Here is a 25573-nt window from a genome sequence, read left to right on the forward strand (position 1 = left end):
CAGGCCGGTCCGGGCTCCTGAGGGGCGGACCCCGGCCGGCAGGAGCGGCCCCGCCCGGGATCGGGCTGCTCCCTCCGCCGCCGCCCCTGAACAGGGAGGGGAAGGCAGCGCTGCCAGGCGGGGCTGGCAGCAAGATGGCGCCGGCGGTGCAGGGGCTGAAGAGCTTCGTGTGGCAGAGTGAGTGACTGTGGGGCTCCTTCCCCGGCCCCGCGGCGGGAGCGCTCTGGGCCGTTCGGTGGGCGCGGGCCGGCCGGGAGCCTCCGCCGCTGAGGCCGGCTCCGCGTAGCTCTGTGTGTGGGGTCGGGGGTGCCCGCCGAGGTGAGGTCTGGGGCCGCTCCCGACGCGGGCGGAGCCGCGGTGCGTGTCGGAGCTGGGGAGGCCGAGCGGGTCGGGGTTGGGGTCGGGCCCGAGTGGCTCTGTGGGCAGCCGGTGTGCGGCGGAGGCTGTGGGTGGCGGCTTCTGCCGGCTGTTACCGGCGGTGACTCGGCGCGCTGGGGGGAGGCGGCTGCCCCGGCTTGCGGCGTTGCCGCGGGTGTCCGCAGTGACAGCGCTGCAAAGAGACGCTTGTGCCTTTTTCCGAGATAAGGGTGAGCTCTGTAGGCTGCAGCCCGCCTGACGGGCTCTTGAGAGCCTAAACCTAAGTCAGCTCTTCAAGCGCTTCTCTATCACCTCCGAGCCACTACTTTTAGGGAGTGCTCCGGCCCCAGAAGGGGCTCTGCTCTCTCTCCCGGAGCGGCACTTCCCACTTTGTATTTGGCTTCACAGTTTTTGGTAGAAAAAGTTGAAGGTGGCTTCAGGTGGGCTTACGAGTGAACTGCAGATTTTTATCTCTGTGTTTTGGAGCAGGTTCTGCTGGTGTTAGAGAAAATGAAGTTGTAACTGCTCCTTTCCTTGCTGGAGTAGAAAGGCTGATAGTATTTCAGGTAGTGTGAGACCTTAGGGGAAAAGGCACAGGCAGCCACCTCATCCCGAGCTTAATTGTCCTGAGGTTGTGACTCCATGAGCTGCTCAGCCAGCCCGGCGACTGTCGCTGAAATGGGGAGGTGCTGCTGCCGGCTTGTTTTCGTTTTCCTCCTCTGCTTCCACCTGAAAGCTGTTCGTTTGTGTCTCTGGAAGTGAAAAGCAGGCTGTCCCTCTGGAGTTCAGTCCTAATTGCTGGCACCTGTATGCTGCTTGTATGAATTGGATACTTTTGTTTAAAACGTAGCCCTTAGAAATCCCCACTTCTGCTGCTTTGCTTATCCTGCTGTCTTGCTCTTTGGGCCTGTGACTGTAAGGCCAATGTTTTGTCCTGAGATATTTTATAGAATACTTGTTCCTTAAAAGAGACCAATAAAATAGAAATTTGATCAAAGCATAAGTGTGTAATTAAAGGCCATAAAGATGTTTGAAAATTGTGTTGCCGGTGTGAGGAACAAAGATTAGATTGACAGTGAAGCAGTGTGAATAATAAAGCATTTATATTACAAGCTTACTTAAGAGAACTTCTGAAGTGAATGCTCTGTTAGTCGTCTAGTTTCCCTTGTCTTTCCATGACTACAACAACAATGACAATTGATGAACTAAGTTTTAAGCATTGTCTGGCACTTTTTAAATCGGTAATTGAAGGCCATAAACTGCTGCTTCCTAATGTTTCAGCAAAACATTAGGGGGTTTTTGTTAAGGCTGATTCACATTATGTCTGAAAATAGTGATGCCGATGCTTTATGTAGCAGCTGTGTCAATGTGTATCTTGTTCCGGCTCTGTAAATAGGCATAGAAGTTACACCTGTGGTGTGTGGAATTGAAGCAGAAGTGTGTGGAAAGTTAAGTTTGTTGTCAGTTAAGCTCACAGTAATGAGGGCAGAGAAAGCTACCTGTATTTAGGATACAATAGTTCCTGTGGACAAAATAATGAAATACAGAGAGCTGTTGTATATAGTTAATCTCTAAATGAAGTCCTTCCACGAGGAATTCTGTCTTTTAATTTTTTTTTTTCACAAATTTAAATTGTTTTGTAGATTTGTATAATAAGTTCTAGCCTAGCCACAGATAGTTACAATAAATTTTGTAAATGATTCAGCATTTTAGCAATTCTGGATTTTGTAGCACTTGCTTAACAGTCCTTTCTTCAGGAAGTGTTATAAAAGTGTCATTAATTTTGCCAAATTTTTTGCGGTTTGCTTCTTTTTTTTCCACACAGGAATTTGGCAGCCTGCTGTTCTGTCAGTGTTGTGTATAGTTCTTTCAAGATTGTCAAGTAAAGGTAGAAGAAAAAAAGCCTTTGTAAACAAATTAAATGTTTTTGGAGAAGACAAAATATGAAAAGGTAGTTAAGGTGTATGGTTGGTATAAAATCTGTGAGAAGAAAATGAAAGCCTGGACAAAAATGGAGCACTCACCTGGGTTTGGTTTTGGTGTGTCCAGAATGCTTGCAGGAGAAAAATTATTTTGAGAGCCTGTGAACCATTGTAGGCCAATTATTTGGGTGAAGCAGCTGAAGGTTGAGGGCAAAATAAGTAACAGTTGGAATAGTGCAGGGGTAAGTACACAGTGTCTGGTACACTGAAAGCTTGGAATAAACTTTCATTTTATTATGGGAGAAAACTGACTTCTATTTTTTAGTTGCAGAAATGAAGTTCAAGACAACTGAATTATGCATTTGTATGTTCTGGTGTCTTTTAACAAATATTGTAGAAAAATTATAATATTTGAGATTTTGGACAAGGTTGTTGGGCACTCAGTTTATTAAAAGGATTTATATGTAATGCTGCAGATTAATTGGCAAGAGTGTTATCAGAAAATAGGAATATTAATAAAATTTTCATGTGGTTAAACATTTGTTATTACACCTGTGTGCAGTCCTACAAACAAGCAGAGACAGTTTGTGGTGAAGAATTCTGTGCAGTTATTTATCAGTATGGGGCTTTTTTTCTTTCTTTTTAGGGCTCTGAACATACGAGTCTAAATGGATGAATTATTTTCTTTTCCTTAGTAATAATTTAGTTCCTCTAACTGGTAAACTGTTTCTTCTTACAGAGCTGAAATCAGCCATATTTGATGACTTCACCAAAGAGGAAGAATGGAAGGTAAAAATTTTTAAAAATTTTTATAAGAATTCTGTCATCACTTGAACAAGAAATCCATATCACTGAGTAGAGAACAGATAGATAAAATTAATGTCAGGCATTTTCACTCAAGATTGTTTTCTGTCCAAGTAATAGACTTTACTTTTGGTAACTCGGATCTCTGTATAATATGTATTGAAAAATCTAGAGTCTAGTACAGGAAGAACAAATAGTTAGTAGTCTCTTTTTTTTTATTAGATGTGAAGAAAAATTTGAAGGTGTTTGTGTTTAACTTCACTTTCCTTTTGAAATACTTGTACTTTATTAATTTCAAAAATTACATTGTACTTCAGTACATGTGGAGCAGGATTCAGCAGTATGATACCTGTTAGAACTGCTTAAGCTATAAAACAATTTTAAAATAAATACAGGTTTATTTGAGCAGGCCATGGGGTAAATTAGCAGGAATTCAAAAGACTTGTGTCCAAGTAAAACTTTGAAAGTACTTTCTAGTATGACTAGGGGGAAAAAAGCTCATATTTAAGATTGAGCTTGTCTTTGGAAGTCCTGTGCATTAGGAGCTGCCTTCTGAGATTAATTTCCCCCTGCAATGTTGGTGTGTGCAGGTAATGAAAAAAATAGAGAATAAAATAGTTTTAGCTTCAAACTTTTATGGCGAATTGTTGAGGAAATGACATGGGTTTAATATAGCTGATTAATTTGTCTAAATACTTGTGTGTGTTTTTTAAAAAATATGTTTAGGTAATGCTTTTAGATGATTACACTACTAAATTACTGTCACTGTGCTGCAAAATGACCGATCTACTGGCAGAGGGTGTCACAGGTAAGCATGCCTCTTATTAATACACCTATGCAATATCCTGGTAAGAAAAAGGGAAAGACTGAAAATTATGAAATTGATAGTACCCTTGGAAGAAATGGTCTTTATTTGGTTGATGAAGACAAGTAATTATGGGATATGAAAATAGTAGACTTTCAGGCTTCTACAGTAGTTAGTCAGTTATGATGGGGTTCTCTTAAATGAAAAAAAAAAACCCAAATATTTCTCTGCCTGAAAGCTCAGATCCCCCTTTAAATTTTTCTTTTTCTAAAGATTGTTCTAAGGGTTTTTTTTTTTTTTTTTTTTTTTTTTTTTTTTTTTTTTTTTTTTTTTTTTTTTTTTGGTTGGTTGGTTGTTGTGGTGGTTTTTGGTGTGCTTTTTTTGTGAGGTGGGAATGGGTGTTTGTTTGCTGATCCCTATTTTTGAAATTGAACTAAATTCCCAAAATGTAAATGAAATAACTTTAATTAGCTTTAGGTCTAGATTTTGAGAAATGCTTGTGTGAGAGGGCATTGTTTAGGCTTGGTTATTTATTCCACAATACTATTCTTATTCCAGTTACTCAGCATAACATGATTATTCTGGAAACATAATAGTATACAGCTGTATCCATTTTTCTTTTTGGTGTATATTTGAAATCATAAGTGCTGCTTATCCTTTGTGAGAAACTTTTGGTGAGCATGTATCCTTTTCATCAAGAAGAAACCTTTTATTTGTAGTGAGCATGTTGCTGAAAGGAACCTGTCTTTCCACATCCAGATGTCTGACATTACTTATCTTCCTTGTTCCTCCCCCACAAAATTTTTGAGCCACAAGAATATCTCTGCATTCTCAAGCTAGTGTACTGTAAAACTATACAGTAATGACCTTATTAAACAGAGAAAAACAAGAGATGAGTGAAGCTGATTTGCTGAAAAATGTCTTAATTTGTGCCTGCAATTATGTTGAAACAGAGTAATTGCCCAGGATATGGGCAAACAAAGGACAGAAGAGGCTGTAGTCCAAAATGATGCCCTGCATAGTTTCTCTGTCCCTCTTCTTCACTGTGCTGGAAAATGAACTATCTTGCCAAGGGAGTTCCTACCAGGCCCCATAGCTGGAGTATGTTTGCATTGCCATCCTGTTGTAGAAGTGTAGAATACCTAGGAAGGATTTAGTCCTACAACTTCAGCTGTCACTACACTGAGAGTTGAGAAAGCCTTGTGGTAACCTCCTGTATATAAAATAACAAAGAAATAAATCAAGAGTCTTGGCGGAAGGTATGTTCTTACCTCTAATATTGTGAACTTGATTGCTGTTACTTTATTTTTATCAACTCTATATTAAAATATGTTCAGTGTTTTCCTTAAAGATGCATAATGCTCCTAATTATAAACATGTAATATTTCATACTTTATAGTGGTGGAGAATGTATATAAAACCCGTGAGCCTGTCCCACACATGAAGGCAATATATTTAATAACTCCCACCAGAAAGGTTAGTATTTTAAAGTGTTGCAAGATCTTTCAAACTAAAAAAATCCCTTATTTTATAATGTTTCTTTACTGTGTACAGTTATGCAGTACTTTACCTCTTCATTTTCTGTGATACTCCTCTGTGTGATGCCTAATTTCCCCAGATGAAAAGACAAAGTAGTGCCACCATGGAATATGTTGCAAATGTGTACCTTGTGGTCAGTGAAGGAGGGCACTGTATCATTGCTTAGCAATTGTAACCTTACTGAAAGACATGTTGTATCACATCATGATGCTATACATTGAAAAATAGAATTCAAAGTAATGGCTCTAATAAGAGATTACTGTTAAGTCCTAAAAATTCTTGAGACAATAAATCACAGTACTGTTACAGCTGGAAAATGATGCAAGTACTGTGATGTATGTGCTTCCTGAAGTGAGCTTGGTGCATGACTGACCATCTGTAATTGCTTGTTATTCTTCATCTGGAATTAAAAATCTTCAGTGTTTTCTTATATGTTGAAATGCAGTATTCCTGAGTGGGACTTGGTAATAGAGCAGGAGGAGAGGAGGGAGAAGCTTTGTCTGGTATGTGTAGAAAGGCAAAACACTGGCATGATGTTTTTTGTTTTAATTTCCTTATTTTTCTTGCCCCTATAAGTCTGTAGATGGACTGATTGATGACTTCATCAATAAATCATGCAGCAGATACAAAGCAGCATACGTGTATTTCACTGACTGTAAGTAAGCTTTTGGGTTGTAGTTTGGTAACTCTATGTGGGTAAATAAGTAAGCTGCTCACTTCTCTTGTCTGTGGTTGAGGAAGTGAAAAGTTTGGGCCCTGTTTTCTTGCTGGGAGGTTTGAGACTCAAGTCATTAAGCATATATCTGGGTTGCTAGGCTGTGGTCACCATGATGTGTGGCAATAGTAATTTCTTTCACAATTACCAGTCTTGATTGTTCTCCACCTCTGCTTTTCATTTAGGTAATGTAGTTTTATTTTTAAGTATTCCAGTTTTCTCCTGTGTTGGCGTGTGGAGGAAGACAATTCAAGTCAAACGATGTATCTCTATATAAACAAAACAGTACTAAAAACATAACTTCATGAGAACTTTGTGCCAGAGCTGTGTTAGTAATTGGTTGTTCCAGGTAGTTCCTTCAGACCTGTGAGCCAGCTTTTCCCCTTCCCTGAAAGAAGGGGCCTACTTAGCCCTTGCATGCGTGACATTAATTGCGTAGCAGAGGCAATTACTGGGAGCAGGGTTGATGCGATTGCACGTGGCCCTGCAGTCAGTCAGCGTGACTAAAACGGCTCTAAAGAGGGGAAAACAAAAAACCCAAATGTGCTGCTGAAGGCAGAGACTGAGGCGTGCCTGTCTGTGGACTGTGTGTATCTGCTACTGGATGTTCTCAAAGCAGCATTAAATTACTATCCAAATTCTTGGTTTCTTGTTTAATTTCATGCTGAAGCAGCAGTTACTGTTCTGGAAAAGTACTGCTATCTTGCTGTATGCTCCTTGGTTGCAAGTGGGCAAGCTTTCAGTTTGGGTACTTGCCAAAACTTTTCCTGTTGAGAGGAATAGCTCCTGAGTTAGAGAAATAACTGTCACTTCCAAGTTTGTGTAGTATTCATGTCATCTCTGTATTCCTTAAATTCAGTTTCTAGACTGGGATCCAATATAGTCTGGAAGTGTGGTGGAACACCTTAGAGATCTAGAATTAAATTCCATAGCTCTGTGTTTTGCTCTTAGATATGTACACATGATTTCTTTTTGTAGCTTGGAAAATGTTTTTTTCTTTCCTACATGAAAAGAAATAGCAGAAACTTTTGCTTTGATAAAATCAACGTCCTTCACAGTTGTGGACTGCTAATGAGTGTTCAACAACATTTTGCTTGCAAAAAGCCAGTGTAAATTAAGCAGCTTCTCAAAAAAGATCTCATAAACAAAATATTGATTATACGATTTATTTCACTTTAGGAAGAGTAGGCATTTATTAAATTTTTTTTTTATTTTATGGTTAATTTGGTCTTAATTTAGAATTGTCTGCTCTGAATACTGTATGCTTATAAGTGAGCTGACAGCTGGAATAGTACAAATTATTTGTACTTAGAATCTCTGTTTTTCCCCCTAGTTTGTCCTGACAGTCTCTTCAATAAAATTAAGGCTTCCTGTGCAAAATCAATAAAAAAATGCAAGGAGATCAACATTTCATTCTTCCCTTATGAGTCTCAGGTAAGTTTAATTCTTAACCTTAACAGTAGTCTAGAGTGCTGCTGACCTCTTAGAAAACAATGAAATAAAATGTAGCTTTTGACTGACAAACTCTGTGAGGTATTTCCATTTGGGCACATTTCCAGTGCTTGCTTATGCTTTTCAGATGAAAACAGATGCTCTTGTACTCAGTCTTACTCTTTGCACTTGACCTCTTAGCAAGACTTGGTGTCAGGTGCAATAGGGAGGTTAAAGAAGGAAGCTGTTCCCTAAGAGCAGGCAAATATTCTGGCTGATTTTTGGTAAGAGTTTGTTTCTGCTGACACTGAGGTTTTACTTTGATAGTTGGGTAGTAGGTTGGTGCATAGGAGTAAGTACTACTTGGTGAAAGTCAGGAAAGGAGAGCAAATGGACTAAGAACTGAAGGGGAGTGGAACAAAAACTACTACAACCTGACAGTCTTTTCAGTGAGAGGAGAACATGGAAAGCCCTGTTTTCTCAATTAAAGATCCATGCTACCAGTGGAAACCATACATGGGTGTTTTCCATGTGCAGCCACACAGTGGGTGTTGTCTTGAAAAGTAATTTGTTGCTCATGCCCTTCATCAGACACAGAGGGCACACTGATACTCACTAAGACAGTGAAGCCTCTTGAGTTCTACCTGGTTCTGGGAGCTGGAGAACTAACCACAATTGTTTCCCATGTCAAATGTTATCAACCTATCAATGTTATCTACCTTATGTATTCCAAGTGGAAGGTGAATATAGGAGGGATTGCTGCTAGCCCTGTCTCACTGTGGTGCAGTTTCCTGGTTTGAAGACACATTCCTTTTTATTGTAAATGGTTCTTTATTATTTTGGTTGAGAATCCATCAGGGGATAATTAGTGTGGTGGCCTGTTTGTTTGCTTTCCAGTGAGGTTGATGTTTGCAAGTTTTGTTTCAAGCTGTTTTTGGGAGCCCTGCCAAAGCTGTTTTTCTGTATCAAATAAAGCCTATGAAAATGTTGTGATCCTGGTTCTCTGGAGGACTCACCATGAAAGCAGAAATCAAGACTACTTTTCTGTAGTTGAAAATAAGTAGCACTAAGGCTGGGCAGCACTCATCTTATTTTTACTGGAGTTTTCTTCTCAGTATCTGGGGTTGTGAGAACCTTTTGAATCCTTAGCAGAGGACCAATGTTAACTGGTCTGCCTGCTTCCTGGGATGCTAGGAGTAAATAATCAGGCTGAGCTCTGGGCAAAGTCCAGGTGATTATCTGCTCGAGTGAAGCAAACCCCTTTATCTGGATGGACATTCTTATTTGGCTCTGTAGTTACAGAGTCCATCTGAAGCTAGAGGAAATCCGTTTCCTGACAATGGGATTGTACCTATGTTTGCATTCCATTTACAAAACTATTGAAAAAGCCTTTCTCCGTACTACTAAGCTGCTTTAATCAAGATGTAATGCATTTAAAGAATTTCAGCTATTGAAGGTAAATTCTTCATATTAAAAGCAGGTACAATATGTAAATTTTTATTTTAAACCAGTTTAACCTTGATACCTTCTATGATCATTCTGATATTGCATTGTATGGCTCTGTACAAGGCAATGACAGGTGCCTTGCTCTAGTTCCTTCCTTCCATCTGTCCTTCCTTCCATAATTTGAAAAACAGAGTAATTTATGTAGGAGAGTAATAGGGAAAAGGTCTGAGAACAAGATGACCTCAGCATGGATAGAGGAATGAATTGTGGGTTTATTTGTTTTTTTTTCCTTAAGTGTGCTGTTTATGACTTGCAGTTTTAAATTATCAGCAAATTTTTACCAGGTGTTTTGGCAATCTGCAAGTTAGGCCCTTTTTTTCTTGCTTGTGCTTTATGTAGGTATTTACTCTCAACATCCCAGACGCATTCTACCGCTGCTACAGTCCCACTCTGGAAAGGACAAAGGATAAAGATGCTGTACTGCAAGTCATGGCTGAACAAATTGTCACTTTATGTGCCACGCTAGATGAGAATCCAGGAGTGCGATATAAAAGGTGGGGCAAAATTAGTGTTTTGTAGTAATTGCTTTCACTGCTAGGGCCTGCCACATTATTTGGTCATAGCTTGAGGATGCAGTATAGTTTGATTTTTCTTTTTCCTTGTGGTTGTGGATTAATCGTTTTTAATCCACAAGTCTGAAATATGGAATGATAGGAATTTGTGAAGTGTAGGTAGAGCAGTGTTTTTCTGTGTACATGCATGTAACAGTATTTGTCTGTACCCTGTCTTGTTCTGAATGGTTTGTTTCGTGTCTGGTCAGTAGGGTGACACTGATACGCTGCATTCTTGTATGCCACATGCATAATCCTGTAACAGAACTGCTGCTGTTCAGCCATTTGCAGCTCTGCTTGGCACCAAGGAATTCAGAAATTGCTGTGGCACATGGGATCAGGATTTCTTGTAGTAGAGATATGGAGAAGAATGCCTCTTTTGAACTTTGAAAGGGATTTACTATCTTTGAAGTCAAAGTAGGCTTCTGAAATTGTATTCAAGGACTGCATTCTGTGGTGTAATGTGAAGTGGTGTCTTATTCTCTGCAAAGGAAACAAACAGTTACTTGACTGTTTTTTTTTTCCTGTTCTTTTTATTTTTTTCTTTTTTTTTTCCCACCTCTGAGTGAAACTTGAGGTGCTGGGCCATGTTCCAGCTAATGCCAGTCTTTTGGCTGAAGCTGTTTCTGCTGTGTAAAATACCTGAAGCATTCAAAGAGTGAAATCTTAATGTAAAAGTGAAAACTTACTGGAAATACATAGAATGGAGTTCACAAACTCATGAAAGCAGAGGATCAGTCTAGGGAGTTTGCTGTTTTAAAGGTAGCATTTTAGTGTTCTGATCAAGTGTAAGTTATTTTTGCCTGCTTCCTTTTTTCCCAGTGGACCATCTGATAGAGCCAGCAAACTTGCCCAGCTTGTTGAAAAAAGTCTTGAAAACTACTACAAAACAGATGAGAGGAGCCAAATAAAGGTAGACAGTGAACTAAAATGTTAGATTTATTTTTTAAACTTTTTTTTATGTCTGGGGAAAAAAATCTTTGAAATATTCTTCAACAATTAAGTTCTACAAATATAGATATTATTTAATAATAAAGGCAACTAGTTGCCATTTAGTTGTTTTTGTGGATGAAAGCAATGTAGTGGTAATACTGTTGGAGTAAAGCTTTATTTGTGTGATCAAGCTGATTTTATTTGAAAAATTAGCCCTGTGATAATGTAGGGGGACGCTGCAAACCTGAAGACCAGTGGATAAATGTTGTTTTAATATCACCTTCTATAAGGCCATGTGTAGAAGGGGCTTACTGCAGAATTGAAATGTTTCCCCTGAAGAGATTTGTCTACAAAGATACAGCTGTTCACATCAATAATGGTTTTGATCTGTCACTACAAATAAGGCCTGATTAGGGCAGCTGCTTAAACACAAAACCATGGGATAAACCATTCTGATTTTGACTTTGCACTTTTCTACAAAAATGAATATTCCTGCTGCTTCTGCCACTTCACTAAATCCCAAAACGAAACTTTCAGTTGACAGTTTTGAGGTCTTTTCCTGTATTGCAGCACTATCTGATCTGCAGTACAAACAATGAAGTTATCTATTAAATCTCTGGGCAGCGTTTTTGGGGTTTTGTTTGTTTTTCTTTTACATTTTTTTTTTCACTAGACTAGTAAAATTCATATTTCTGAGTGTATTGGAGTGGGCTAAGAGCATTGCCTTAAACTTAGTATTTAAAACCATGGGATATAATTCAAATGTTCAAACAAACACTTGGACTGTAGTGCAGTGTTTTTCAGTTATTTTTCTAAAAATGTCTGCAGTGCTGTGACTTAATGCAAATAGATTTAATGTGCATTAACTTTCTCCTGTATGTCTTAACTTTGTGTTTGTTTGATGGCTTTCTAGGCTAAAACCCACTCCCAACTAATAATAATTGATCGTGGTTTTGACCCAGTATCAACTGTACTCCATGAGCTCACCTTCCAGGCAATGGCATATGATCTGCTACCCATTGAAAATGATACTTACAAGCAAGTACTTAAAAAAAACCAAAAAAACAACTAACTAGCTTATTCTTGATTATAAAATCCCTGAAATTGTTTAGCTCAGTTGCACCATGGCAATATTAGCTGCTTATATTGCATAATGGTTGCTTCACTTATTGTTAGTCTTTCCTCTTGGATTTATGACTTCATCATTTTCTTGACTTCCTCCCTTAATTGAGATTAGGTGGGATCTAATTGGCATTTTTGCTAAGTTTTGAGTGCAACGAATCACATTTTTTGAGACCTAAGAATCTTGTACTACTCTTGAAGTACAGCCTTACGAGTGCACGTTGAGAGTCTCTAGATTTTCTTTCATATTCTCAATTCTTTTGGCATAACAAGACAAGCAATACCACTAACTGAATACTGAGAAAAAGCTAGGTTATTTCTCAGTTATCTCACTTTTATAGCTCCAGTAATTTAATTTGTGTAGTTGTCAAAATTTACATGTTTTATTGTAAATACACATTTAAATCAGTCATGTTCAGTTTATAAGCACTGTTTGGAGTAGTGTAATGTTAATTTACATAAGTTATGTGCTTTACTGTCTGATTGATCTGACAACAATGGTTTTGCTAGGACTTTACTGATGACCCACTACAGCAAAAGGGACCTGATGGCCTCACTGTTTAGCCAAGCAAAGAGGAAAGTGTATCTTCAGTCAGAAGCACTGAGTGAAGATTTTAATAGGAAGTGTAGACTCTGAGTCTGGGTTTGATTGCTGGGTATGAAAATGTAGCAGAATATGTTTTCTAGGTAGTCACGATCTGACTTTCATCATTAATCTTGTAATATTTTTCATTATTTTGCTTTCTGGCAGTCTGCACTGTGTGAGTTTCTGTAAATGTGAAAATATTATGTGGCATGATTGTGGTCTCATTTTACATTTGTTGCTGTTTATAGTCACATAATAGCTGCTCTGTAATGCTGTGCAACAGTTTCTTGTATATGTGAAGTACTTTGTCCTGCTTAGCCTTTTGCTGGTGAATGCAACTTCATTTTCCTTTAGTTATAAAGTCTTATAGTTCACAGAGAAAGCTGCACTTGGCAATAGCAGTGTGTATTACTGTGTGCAGTTTGCATTTGAAACCAAAACTGAAGAGAAATTGAGGTGCATGTAAATGTGTGTTTAAAACTCTAGTTACTGTTTGTTTAAAAGCATGTCCAGAAGCTCTTGCCCTAAAGAATCTTTCTAAAATTCATCTGCTGTGTCTGTGTTAAAATATGTAGTCTGTGAAATCCTGTAAATTCTATTTTCTCAGGCACTGGCTTGGCTTATAAATTGAAATCTTTGTCTATTACTGCTGTTGCAATTTATGTTGATTAAACTGTTACAAATAGTACTGTAATAAGTGATGAGAATTGAGGGAAACCCAAACCCCAAATAATTGTCTAAATTTTCTCTTTGAAGATACAAAACAGAAGGCTCTGGTGGGAAGGAAAAGGAGGCAATTTTGGAGGAAGATGATGACCTGTGGGTGAAGATGCGGCACAAGCATATTGCAGATGTGATAGAGTATGTGCATAAATAACAAAGCCAACTGTTGGTTTCTTTGAGAGGGAGGGTGTTAGAGCTGTTCAGTGGGAATACAGGCAGTAGTGTACGTGGTTTGCAAGACAGATTGCATTCAGTTAAATAATAAATGCCAGGAAGAAATTGTGCTTCAAAAATACAGTATGTACCCACGTATGCAGTTATACTAATGCTGCTTGCCGTTATTGAGGTGAATGGAAATCAAGTAATTTCCTGGCAAGTATTTTCAAATATTTTAAATCTGAAGGGATTATTTTGCATACAGTGCTACCAAGCTGCTGCATCAAATGATATTATGAAGACATTGCAATGTTTAATATTTCCTTTGTAAAAAAATCACTCTTTTTTCTGAAGGTAGACCTGTATTTCAGGCTTTTACTTTCATTCCAAAATTCTTGTTGCACAGTTATTTTAAGATTTTAGGAAAAGATTTAAGCACTCCTGTGCTGTTGCCTTTCATTATTTTCCTCTTTTCCTCAGGGAATTACCAAAACTTTTGAAAGATGCTTCATCGAAAACAAAAGCAGCAGAAGGAAAAGTAAGTTGTTTAAGTTGAGATATTGTTTTTTCCTGGTAATTTAGTTATTTTCAGCTGATCAATCCATGTAACTCATAGATCTACTAGAGAAATTAAGACTTTTCTCAACTGGAATTTTCAGGGGTTGTGGGGGAAGTAAGCTGCAACAGGAAGGGAAATAAGCATATCATTTATTGGGGGAACAGATTTTCAACTTGTGTCATTTCTTTCCAGTTATCCATATCTGCTCTGTCCCAGTTAATGAAGAAGATGCCACTCTATCGTAAAGAGATTAGTAAGGTAAGGGGACCTTTGTAATTGCAGCTTCACAGTAAATAATTCTGTACACTTTGTTTTGTTGAAAAGTAGTTTTAGTCTGTCAGTTTCCTGTAGTGTGCTACATAGCTGTTCTCCAAATTAATGTTTTTACCTACTGTAAAATGTAGCTGTGATATTTTATGAAAAATCCTTTGCTAGGATTTTTTCTTCCTGAGAAGCTGAAGAGCTTCAGGAAAGAAATGAAAACACTTAACTATCTGCTGCTGTGGAAGGCAACAGGTACATCTGTGATTGGTGGATGTCAGTTGTTTCTAATTAATGGCCAATCACAGATGCAGCTGCATCAGACTCTTGGGAGTCACAAGCTTTTGTTATTACATTCCATTCCTGTTCTTTCTAGCCTTCTGATGAATCCTTTGCTCTCTATTCTTTTAGTATAGTTTTAATATATAATTTTAATATATGTCATAATATAATAAACCAATCTTCTAAAACATAGAGTCAAAATTCTCGTCTCCACTTGTCCTGAGAACCCCCCACAAAGCTTCAACCACAGTAAAATTTATAGAAGAAAAGTTGTTTCCATGTGTTTCATTTTACCATGTAAAAGAATGAAATAATTTGTGTGCTTTGAGGATTGAAGATAACCCTCATAATGAAGATCATAACAGTTTAGTGTTTTACTAAGCATTGTGGGGGTCACACTCTAAGTTAAGGGGAAAACACAGAAAATGTGTGATGGTACTGAAGGATTGCCTTTTGTAACCAGTAAAAATTATGGATATGCTATGAAAAAATTCAAGGTATGACAGCTTGTGATTTTTTTTTTTTTGTTCTTTCTGTCTTATAGCAAGTTGTTCATCTTAACATAGCAGAAGATTGCATGAGCAAGTTCAAATCTAACATAGAAAGGCTCTGTAAAACTGAACAGGTATGTTTAAAAAAGCCACAAACCAAAGAGCAACTTTGCAAATATTGCAAGTACCACTTTTTTTGTTTGCAGGAATAGAAGCTTGTTTCAACTGACTAAACTACTATGTCTCTTGCCTTTATTTTGTGATCAGTTTTTGAGGTGGTAGGATTAATACTAATTATGATATACAAGGCTCTTAATCTCCCAATAAGGAGGTGTTCCTAAGAGTTTTGGAGGATCTGGCTAATTTGTATAAGGATCACCTTTGTTTTCAGGGCTCAAAATTCCTGTGAGGTTGCCTTAATATGTTGTGCAGAGGGAAGCCCTTTTTAAATGTCTGGGAAAAGCACCTTTTAGGGTGAGGCATTATATTGTGACTATAATTTACATTTTTAAAAATTCTAGATATCACAGTTTTAAATGTTTGTGTGTGTTATGTAGTGTTATTATAATGCTGTAACTAATGAAGTAACTGTCAGACTTGTCATACTGAGTTTAAATTGATGCAGCTTGATTGTTTCCTGAAACCTGTGGTTTCATAAAAATGCCTTTCAAAACACACAGAACAACATTGATCTAAATTACTTCAATGGTTTTAACCATGGTGTCTTTTTATTTTTTATTAATTTAGGACTTGGCTCTTGGAACTGATGCAGAAGGTGAAAAAGTAAAAGACTCTATGAGGGTCCTTCTTCCAGTTCTGCTCAACAAAAGTCATGACAGCTATGACAAAATCAGAGCTATTCTCCTGTATATCTTTAGCACAAATGGTATGACAAGTTGCCCCATTTTTTTCCTGAATGCTATGAGCTTGAACTCAAGTTTTAGGATAATACAGTGGTTTTAGTTAACCTAAGTCTCTGCACTGGAGTTGATAACTGGGTTTGAAAGAAATCCTGTCCATCCTCCATATTTTCTCTCAGATTAGTAGCAAAGATAATACTGGCAAGGAGTTAAGAGACGTAATTCAAGTGTAGATTCATACAATGTTTTAATATCATTCTTATTCTTGCATGTGTGCAATAGTTTGTTCTCGTGTTTTCACATGGTATTGAAGCTGTTAAAGGGGGTGTTCCATATCTGTGGCAACCTGAAAATTAAGTCAGTGGGGAAAAATTTGTTGTAGAGAAGGAGCAAATTGGCAGAATGTTGGTCTGAGGAATCTGTAAAAGTATTAGGTTTTGGTCTCAAGAATGGACCATTAAACAAAATTATATCTAAAATACAGTATTATATAGACTGGTCACACAGAACAAACAAAAAAGTTCTGGGCTAAATAATAGTCCAGAATGTGTGAGACAAAACTGGTCTTACTCACAGTCACTTGGTAATTGTTGTCTCTTTTCCATATATTGAAGGAACTACCCAGGAGAACTTGGACAAGCTGATCCAGAATGTACATATAGAAAGTGATAGTGATATGATAAGAAACTGGAAATACCTTGATGTTCCTGTTATCTCTTCAGTAAGAATGTATTTATTTTGTGATTTCCTACCGTCCAAGGACCTACAGCTCTTTCAGCAACTCTTAGCATATTATCTGGGTCTGGAAGCAGATAATTGCTAGGAATTTTTTTTTTTTTGGTAATGTGTTTAAGTGGTAAATCCTTTGAAAATTATTCATGTTAGTCTATGTTTAAAGTAAGATACCCTATGTTCCTTCGGCAATTATCTGATGGTGGCTTGAGCTAGTTGATTTTGGAAACTGTCAGCTTACTCAGTTCCTTCTCTCTGAAGTTAGTATTTCTAATGTATCCTGAATTCTAGAGGTATTAATTATTGTTCCTTATAATTTTTATTATTTCTGTAAAATCTCATACTTAATCCCCCTCCTTCAGCTACTGACTGCTAATAAGTTTCAAAAATCCCAACAGTAAATAATAGAACCATATTTTGAAAATCTTTTCAGTTTGTTGCTCAGCAGCATAAATATGTAAGAAGGGACCGTTCTAAAGAAGAAACCTTTCAGCTTTCTAGGTGGACTCCTGTTATCAAAGATGTTATGGAGGTAAATTTCACCAACTAATTAATTAATGGGTGCAGTGCAGAAATTTACTCAAGTGAGCGGTTGTAGCCCATCTTTTGCGTTCCATAGTATTTTGAGTTAATTTTATTAAATACATCTGCTGGGCAAAGTGATCACTTCTAGTCTGTCTCTAATATAGAACATTAGACTGCTGTTAGTAATACTTCTTATTAGAGGTCAAAGGTAAAGCAAATGAAAGTGAAAACTAGAAGTCTTTTAGAACAGCTTGTCCTGGGATTGGCAGTGTTTGGTATAGTGTAGAGATCTGTGTCTTCTTGGTTTTAACTCCAAAGGGTCTTTAAAATGCAATTCCCATCTAAACTTTAGTGTGGTAGAGCCTGGAAGGTGTTACTTGCCAGAACTGTAATTTCATTGTTCTTAAACCTGTTCGTAAGCATCAGTCAGTGACTGATGTCACGCAGGGTACTGGAGTGGTAGTCTGACCCAGTGCTGTCATTCATAGATTCTTGATGGCTTTCTCACATTCATTTATGTTTTTAGGGGACTCTGACTTCTCTCATACATTACCATATAGAAATTAAATACATTAGGGGTTTTTACAGATGAAAAGCTGCTAGTGAAATCTGAACAGTTAAATCAGTATATGTTTATAAAAAAAGCATGTATACTCACAATTCCTTGTCATACATAACACACAGTACATTTTAGCATCATGTGGTCTAGCATTTTGTTACATAGGAGAGTTATTCATGAGATGCTACTTGCAATTATTTGTTGGGCTGCATGTATTGGCATGAAATGACAGGTATTCTTTCTGAAAGCTGAAACTTGGTGGAGTTAAGGTCTGTATGCCTTTTTAAAGTGTGTCTTTATTTTGCACTTCAGGATGCTATAGAAAACAAATTAGATTCAAAAGACTGGCCTTATTGTTCCCGCTGTCCTCCCACCTGGAATGGTTCAGGAGCAGTAAGGTAAATTGTTTAACTTCCTGAAACATAGTTTACCCAGATCTCAGTATTTCAGTCACTTACTTTGTAAAGCCTTAGAGAAGTGTGCTAACTGAACAGTGAAATAACACATGTAAGGAAATGTTAATGTGCCAAGCCTATATTTTTATTTAATCTAAAACATACTCAAATTGGTTGTTATTTTAATAATGTATAGCTTTTCTATTTGTAGTATCTCCCTTTTGCTTCAAGGTTAGAAATAACATTTCATATTCCTGGAAAGAGAAGTTTAAACCATTGAGCTTATTAGTGTGCGGTAGTTTCAGGAATAAATGTTCAGTACTGTGACTTGGGTAAAAAGAATGTTTTACTTCTGGAAGTTTGCTCTGCTCTGTTAGTGGTGGTGACATTATTGGGGTTAATTACCTCAGGAAATTTAATTCATCTTCTATAGTCTCTCTCATTAGGAAATATGGGCCTCTTAGGCATTTGACCCCTGTTGCCAGGAAGTGGTTTAGGCAAGTCCAGGACAGTTGGAGGTCTTGAAATGAATTCTCTGCTAATGAATGTGAAATGAGTAATTGCATATTTAATGATTATCACTGAGAGGTGAATTTTTGAATTTTTTTTTTTTAGCTCCCCTGTACTGTTCCTTCTTTCTCTTTTTAATTCCACTAGCTCTTGAACCTCATGACCAGTACATGCCAATTGGAGAGCTTTATCACTTTTTACGGTGTTCTTTAAAAGGGGAGACAAATCAATCAAGACTCCCAAGAGTGTTTCTATCACAGGAATGTTAACTATGAGTGTTCCTTTCTCAGGAATGCTTACTGCACTAATCAGATGCTGGAATTCAGGGAGGGAAACATTAAACATACCCTAAATGTGGAAGACACACTTGAATTGGAATTTGTATCTTTCTAAATAAAAAACAAAAAGCAGAGATACACAGCCTTAGGAAAATAGGTTTTTTACATCCACTTCTAATTAAAATGTTGGTGGTGTACCCTTCTATTCCTGGATATGTACCAGGATGATCAGTGCAAGGGAATACTGGAGCAAGTCCCTGCACACTGGAACTTGATCTCTGTCTTATAGGCTGGTGAAATGTGGGAATCTTGAAGGCACTCTAGCAGGGAGATCAGGACTGCAGATGACTTAACCTGTGTATTAGACTTCTAAGCACTTCAGGCTGCTTTTGTTTTTCCTAGGTATCTGAATCTGATTTGATAACAAACAAATGTTTTCTTTAGAGATTCTGTTCATGTTCAGAGATAGAAAAACCTAAGACTCCAGCATTTTCAAATGAACCTCATGAAAAATGCCACTGGAATTGGGAGCATGCAGAGTTAAGCTGCTTGGCAGGAGTCCTTGGCATGTTAGCTGTGTGTGCAACAAGTTTTTGTTTTGTGTTTATTTTTCCTTGATGATACCTAAACAGTTAGAGTAATGTGATAATTTACAAAATTTAATGAAAACAAGTTATCAATTTATCTAAATACTTTTACTGAAATTGTAATCAAGCCATGAACTGAGTTACAGAAATTGCTACTGCTTGTTGACTGTATAATTTTAACCAAAAATGAATTAGGCAAGCTGTATAAATGTCATCTCCTGGAATCTCGTGCAGTGCTCGCCAGAAGCCTAGAGCGAGTCACAGAGAGGAGCGCAGGAGCAGCGCGAGGCTGATTGTGTTTGTCATCGGGGGCGTCATGTACTCGGAGATGCGCAGCGCTTACGAGGTCTCTGAGGCCTACAAGTCTTGTGAAGTTGTTATTGGTAAGCTAAAGGGTGGGGTGTGTGCTGAAATACATGTGGTTCTGGAAAATGTAAGAATCGTTTTGCTTAGATCCCCTCTGTTGGGGATCTAACACCACACTAATACTGTAGCCAGTGTATTTGTTAACCTGCAACGATGCTTTTAAGTGCATAGTTTTATCTCAAGTGTTTGATGTTTGGAGGGACTTTTTTGCCACAAGATATTAAGGAAAAAACAGTTATGCTCTACAGAATTATGTCAGAGACATGTCAATGTATAGCCAACAGGATTTCAAGAGCCCTCTATTTCTTTGCATTACAGTTTCCTCACAAACTTTTGCATCTGCTTGTGCTTTACCTTCAGTGGCACTTGCTACTCTCATTGCTTTTGGAAGTAGGAAAGCTGACAGACTAGTGCAAAATTGCTCACTTTGGAAGGAAGATAAGTATTTAAAAACCCCAACAATCTTAATTAAAATTCCACCCAAAAAACTAAATAAATAAACTCCAACCCCCTTTTTCAGTGTAGTTTAGTTGACTTTGCAATTTTTCTAGTTTCTGTTGTGGCTACTTGGAAGCTTTGCATAAACCACACAACGATTAACTGCTTGGGTCCTGAAAACTACCTTGCTTAAGATTTGGCAATTGGCAGCTGATGTAGTAATCTCTCAGCACTTCAGAGGTAGTAAATGCTTTGTTCCATCAGCTGTTGTGCTTCAAATGAATTAATAATAGATTATTAGGAAATAATCAGGTGCTAAAACTTGTACATATACATAATATATAGGAACAGAGCTCCTAGATACAAAACCTTACCACAGACCTGTGTCCATCTGCAGGGCTGGCTGATGGCTGGGTGCAGGGTCATCTAAAGCATTCTAAATTACTTGAGAGCTCTACATCTGGCATTTAAATTTAGTCTTGAGATTCAGATTGAATCTGTCTACCATCTACCATGATTTTAAATAAATACTCTTCCCTAAAACAATGCCAACCTTGATTCTGAAATCTAGAGTCTATTACATCAAAATATTCAGGGGTATTGTAGGTGTGTTTGTGTGTGGTTGGTTTTGTTTTAGTTTATTTTTTATTTGCTGGTTTCATTGGTAGTGGTTGAGGTAGGTTTAATGCTGGTTCTAGTTCTGAGTAGTAGTAATGGAAAGACCAGGACAACAGGAATGTAGTTTAACCAGATAATTTCTTCATCTGAAACTGGTTTACAATACCATGTTTAGTGTAGGTGACTCTTTCACTGGGGTATCTGGCACTCACCACAGCACCATCTTCCCTTTTGTTTAGAGATAATTCTTGCAGTTTTGTTTGTAATCCTGATTTCTGAGGGAAGGTGATAATTGCCAAATTTCCACGTGGATTATTGAAAAATGAACATTTTTCTGTGCTCCTGATTCAGAGCTCCAGGACTATTAGCCCATTCAGAGTGACACTACTTGTTGCCTTCAGAACTGCAGGGTGACTCTTCGTGGCAGAAGTTATAATCACTCCCTGTGAGAATAAGAGAGGTAGTTGTGCACTGAAGAATAATAAGGATTTTTTTTGCTGCTCAAGACTTGAATTTTGTTTTTCCAAGGAAATGTTAGTCAGTAAAAGCCAATTTTCTCTAACTGCTATTTCTGTGGAACACTACTGTTTGTGATAATCTTGAATCCAGATACTTTATTGATTCTAGGGTAAAGCCTCTCATTAACTCACCCTTTCACAGAATGGCAGGTTTCTTGCAGGCTGGGACAGTTGCCCAGGTTCAGTCCTGTCTTTCAAACAGGGCAGAGCAGGACTTGAAACTCATGCTCAAAGTATGAGTCCTGATCTGGATGTCTGAGTGTGGGAAGAGGGACACTGCCTACCTAATGGTGACACTTACATGATGGTGCTTTATATGAAAACACTTGGAAATGTTGCACATGTCAGATTTCCAGGTGCAGTAAAAAACACTGGCATGTAACTGATGTTTTAAAGAGGGAATGTCTGAAAGTCAGAATTTGACTGATACAGTTCATACTTATGTTTTTTTGTCAGGTTCTACTCATATTTTGACACCTAGAAAACTACTAGAGGAAGTGAAGAGCCTTAGTAAACCCAAGGATATGGTCTGCCTTAAGGATGAATAGATATGGTGATGTTTATAAAAACACAAATAGTATGTACATATTATAATGGAACTGACTTTTCCAGATACTGCACTTCAATACTACATGTTTCCTAATGGGAGGTCACGTTATAATTTAAATTTGCTGCTTTTGGGGGAGTGGAAAGCAGAGAGATGAAAAGATGAACACGTGTGTTTCTTAGGTTCTATTTAATATTACAAGTGCTTTTTCAAAAGGGCCTGTTTGTTCCTAACTAATTATGCTAAAAATTATTGTAATTATATATAAACTGGAATTGTCTTTGAGAACTGTGAAAACTCTCTATAATGGCATTTATTTCTAAAAATGACTGAATTAAAAAAGGGCCTAGGCTCTTGGGTAGGGACTTTTAGAGAAAACTTGTAAATATGGATTTATGGTAAAAATGTTTAATACAAGTTCAGTGTCATAAAGTGTAATGTTTTCTGTAAAAATCACTTGCTGAAAAATCTTTAAATATGTGTAATTGTGAAAAATCTAAAGGCTTTTTAGATGGTGCTGGGTAAGGTAGATAGTTAATCACAATTTTTGAGCAGTTCCAATCACAGTAACTTTGGAGAAATGCTTCAACTGTGCACTGAAGTACACTTTATATTTAAGTACATACAGAGATTATTACTGAAGCTTTTTTAAAAGTTAATTTCTTAGCAAATTCCTTATGATTGTCTACATAGTCTGTCTTTTTCAGAAGTTGAATTGCCTGTGATACAGAAATTCCAAAACTAAGCATGTCTCTTTGAGGAAGTGGAGGCACAGGGAAAGGACAGGACAAAAAGGGAAACAGCTCAGTCTTTCAAAGGGATTGGTAACTTGGAAAAGAAAAGCACAGAGCAAACAAAATGACAAAACCTGATGCACTCAAAAGAATTTACTTTTTAAAAATTTTGTTACATACTAAGAAAGAAATACTTAAATTTGCATTGAAGGGAATAAAAAAATCAAATTGTATGAATTCTGTAATACTGGTGATGTTTAGATTTCTCTTTAAAAATTACTGAATTAAAATTACTGAACTTTTAACAGGATGTTGTATTTATGTGCCTTGAAATGTTAATTTGTTGTATGTAGAATCCAAGAGAAATGCTGGAATGAAGAAGAGTAGATTGCTTGTGTCGTTTTGTTTACATTTTCCCAATGATGAGTATTTTTTTTTTTTAGTGATTTTGGGTTTTTCCCCTTTATTTTTGCTCTCAGGTTAACCAGTACTTTAAGAGAACATTTTTGTTAGATGAGTTGATTCAGAGTTAATTAGAAGGTGGAGAAAGGTTAAGTTCTCCCCCTACATCAGAGAGGAATGAAAGGGGAGAGGACATGACATAACAATTCTAAAATGTTGCAGGACATGGGGTGTGATGAGAATAAGTGGCTGTAGCTTTCAAATGCACCTAAACAAGTTTGGAATTGAATCTACACTGAATTTTTTTCAATAGGAGTACAGAAGCAACACTTTAAAATCAACTGGTTCATCAAATACCATGTACATCACAACCTTAAAAAATGTAGCAGAAATATGTTGTTTTTGTGAGTTCTAGTTTATAACTCTATCACAGTAAAAATGCAGAGTAAAAGTACTTATCTCAGAAATGCTGTGTTCAATGTTTTTACTAAAGGTGCATGCTTTGGAATTGGTATTGAAAAATTGCTCTAAAATGATGTGTATATTTCTTACACCTTTGGCAAGAGCAACCCAAGTTTGTTGTAACAGCTATACGTAGGTGCAGTTTTTATTCTTAAAGCTGGAAAGTAGTTAAGTACAGAATAGCTGATATCAGTGTTACACTTAAGGACTGAAATAATTTATTTCAGTAGTAAATAAAATCCATTGTGTTGATATTTTTTTAAATTGCATGGACTTGAAGAAATATCAGCTCACAATTCTGGATTACGTCTGTGTATTCAGCACTTAAGTCTTTAAACATGTCTCTGCTTCAGGCCTAAGTGTTATCACCAGCTCAGACTGATAGCTGGTAACTCAAAAGTCTTAGTCTGTTTTTTTTTGTATCCCTTATCTACTTTTCCCACCAGGTGAAGTAAAGCCAAATGTTACTGTAAAGGTGGAATAATGAAGATGCTTTATGATAAGAAATCTGACACCAATATGGAGCTCAAAACAGCTTATGAAGGGGGTATGTGGAAGTTATATTCAAGATATTTGGGATTTTTCCCCCCAAGGATCTTTTCTGCTACATTTTTCCTAGGTCAAGAATCATATCATCAAGAATGGGAAAGAGTTCTCTTAGGATAAACAAAATCTTAATATTTCAGAGTACATGTACAAGGTATATTATAATTTTGCAAGTTCATATTTTCATGTTATGTGTATTAAAATACTTACCTAATGCTACATGGGGGCCCAGCAATTGGTTTTTAAAGTTGAATTTGGAAAATCTGGACAAGATTCAGAAATTACTAGGGAAAAATCAAAGGTATGGAACAATTTTCGTGTCAAGAATGGCTAGACTAGCATCCTTGATCAAAAGATCAAGGATCTTGAAAAAAGATGATGGTGGAGTGTGTGATGGAAGCCTCAGAAATCCTGTTAGTGTTCAGACTGAAGGACTGCCTTCCTGTTCAGTGTGTGAAGTGACAGGTGAAAGCTGCAGCTGTCAAATCAGAGCAAAAGGACCTTTAGCATCCCAGATGTCATGCAGTAATGACATGCTCTAAATTGTTATATGGGGGAAAAATCCTCAACATAAGACAAGTATTTATAGGGCTAATAAGTACAAATGTTTCTGCTGATTTGGAAGGATTCTGGGCCTTCAGTTTGCCAGAGACTGTTCTGAGGAATTTCACTACGTGATTGTTTTACTCAGTCTGATCTTTTCTTAGGCAGTTGCTGTCAGGTGCAGGGATCCAGCATAAACAAAAGGTTTATAACAAGATGTTCTTGTGATGTGGAGGGATTTCTGTGAAAGAGATGAATCTTTTTTTAATTGCATCTAGGAAGCTGCAGGAATTACTTCATTTAATAAGTTCATTTGCAAATAATGGGGAGATTCCAAACATTAAATTAAATAAAGCAAAACCAGGGATAATGAGAGGCAAATCAATTTATAAGGATATACAATAAGAGGCTAAGGAGGAAAAGGGTTGAATGGTGTTGTTGGCTGTGAAGGGTGGAAGAAGCCCTGAAAACCACCAAATGACTCAGGGTAGTGAGCAAGCGGCACATGGCAGTGAGTTTAGCAATCACTGCTTGTATGAACAGAGTCTGGATTATTTCTGTGTCCTCCACTGATGAAATTGCTCAGGTTTGCCTGAAAATGGCTCTCCTTTTTAAGGAATGTACTGGCATTTCTAATTTGGTTTTCATCAGTCCTTATGTACTTTGGCTTTGGTGAGTAGCATCCCTGATAAAACAAGGCTGGTAACTGCTTGTCATTAATCACTGCAGTTAAATTGATGTTAGAAGGAAAATAATAGATGACTTTTCTTGGCTCACTGAATTTCTACAGTATTTTAAAATTTTCCAACCTACTTACCATCAGCTAAAATGTCAAAGCCAGATATATCTGACAAATTAAGGACATCAAATTGAAGGAACCAATTTAATTATTACAAATACATAAACAACAAATGGTGTAATTCAGTCATTGCAACATACAAGGATGTTTCTTAAAAACAAACAACTCTCAATGTAGGGCACTCTAAAACCAAAATAATTCCAAATGTTGACTATGATTTGGTATGTTAACATGATAGTTGCTTCTAGATGTCTCAGGTACAGAGGCTGTTTTCTCTTGGTGTGATTAAGCAGTTGCTGTTGAAGTGTGAGAAGAAATGATATGTAGTAATGACTGAGAATTATTCTCACACTTGGGAGTGGGGGGAAATCCAAGTCAGAAAGTTAATTTTGCTTGTTTAAGCCAATTTTT

At 37.3% G+C, this 25573-nt stretch overlaps 2 protein-coding genes across 6 annotated transcripts in view; both read left to right on the forward strand.

Annotated features, from left to right (window-relative positions):
- Positions 1-87: 87 nt before the first annotated feature.
- On the forward strand, positions 88-24591 carry STXBP3 (syntaxin binding protein 3). 5 transcript variants are annotated; one of them, XM_041479515.1, is made up of 19 exons: positions 88-177; positions 3019-3068; positions 3810-3891; positions 5288-5364; positions 6004-6082; positions 7476-7576; positions 9419-9573; positions 10453-10543; positions 11477-11601; positions 13028-13132; positions 13631-13688; positions 13902-13967; positions 14797-14877; positions 15491-15629; positions 16218-16324; positions 16769-16867; positions 17732-17817; positions 19424-19572; positions 21586-23713. In XM_041479515.1, the coding sequence occupies exons 1-19, from the start codon at positions 135-137 to the stop codon at positions 21675-21677; spliced, it is 1785 nt and encodes a 594-aa protein (XP_041335449.1). In that variant the 5' UTR covers positions 88-134; the 3' UTR covers positions 21678-23713. The 5 variants fall into 5 exon arrangements, with proteins under 5 accessions (XP_041335449.1, XP_041335446.1, XP_041335445.1 ...); XM_041479512.1 differs by lacking the exons at positions 10453-10543; positions 11477-11601; positions 21586-23713 and adding an exon at positions 23721-24591; XM_041479511.1 differs by lacking the exons at positions 10453-10543; positions 11477-11601.
- Positions 23780-25573, forward strand: part of GPSM2 (G protein signaling modulator 2) — a 39760-nt gene continuing 37966 nt past the window's right edge. Inside the window, exon 1 of the mRNA XM_041479516.1 lies at positions 23780-23821. The gene's annotated coding sequence lies outside the window, so the exon portion shown is untranslated. The remainder of the gene's footprint in view (positions 23822-25573) is intronic.

Source organism: Pyrgilauda ruficollis, unplaced genomic scaffold, assembly GCF_017590135.1.
Source record: "Pyrgilauda ruficollis isolate IOZ18807 unplaced genomic scaffold, ASM1759013v1 scaffold49, whole genome shotgun sequence".
Classification (NCBI taxonomy): Eukaryota; Metazoa; Chordata; class Aves; order Passeriformes; family Passeridae; genus Pyrgilauda; species Pyrgilauda ruficollis.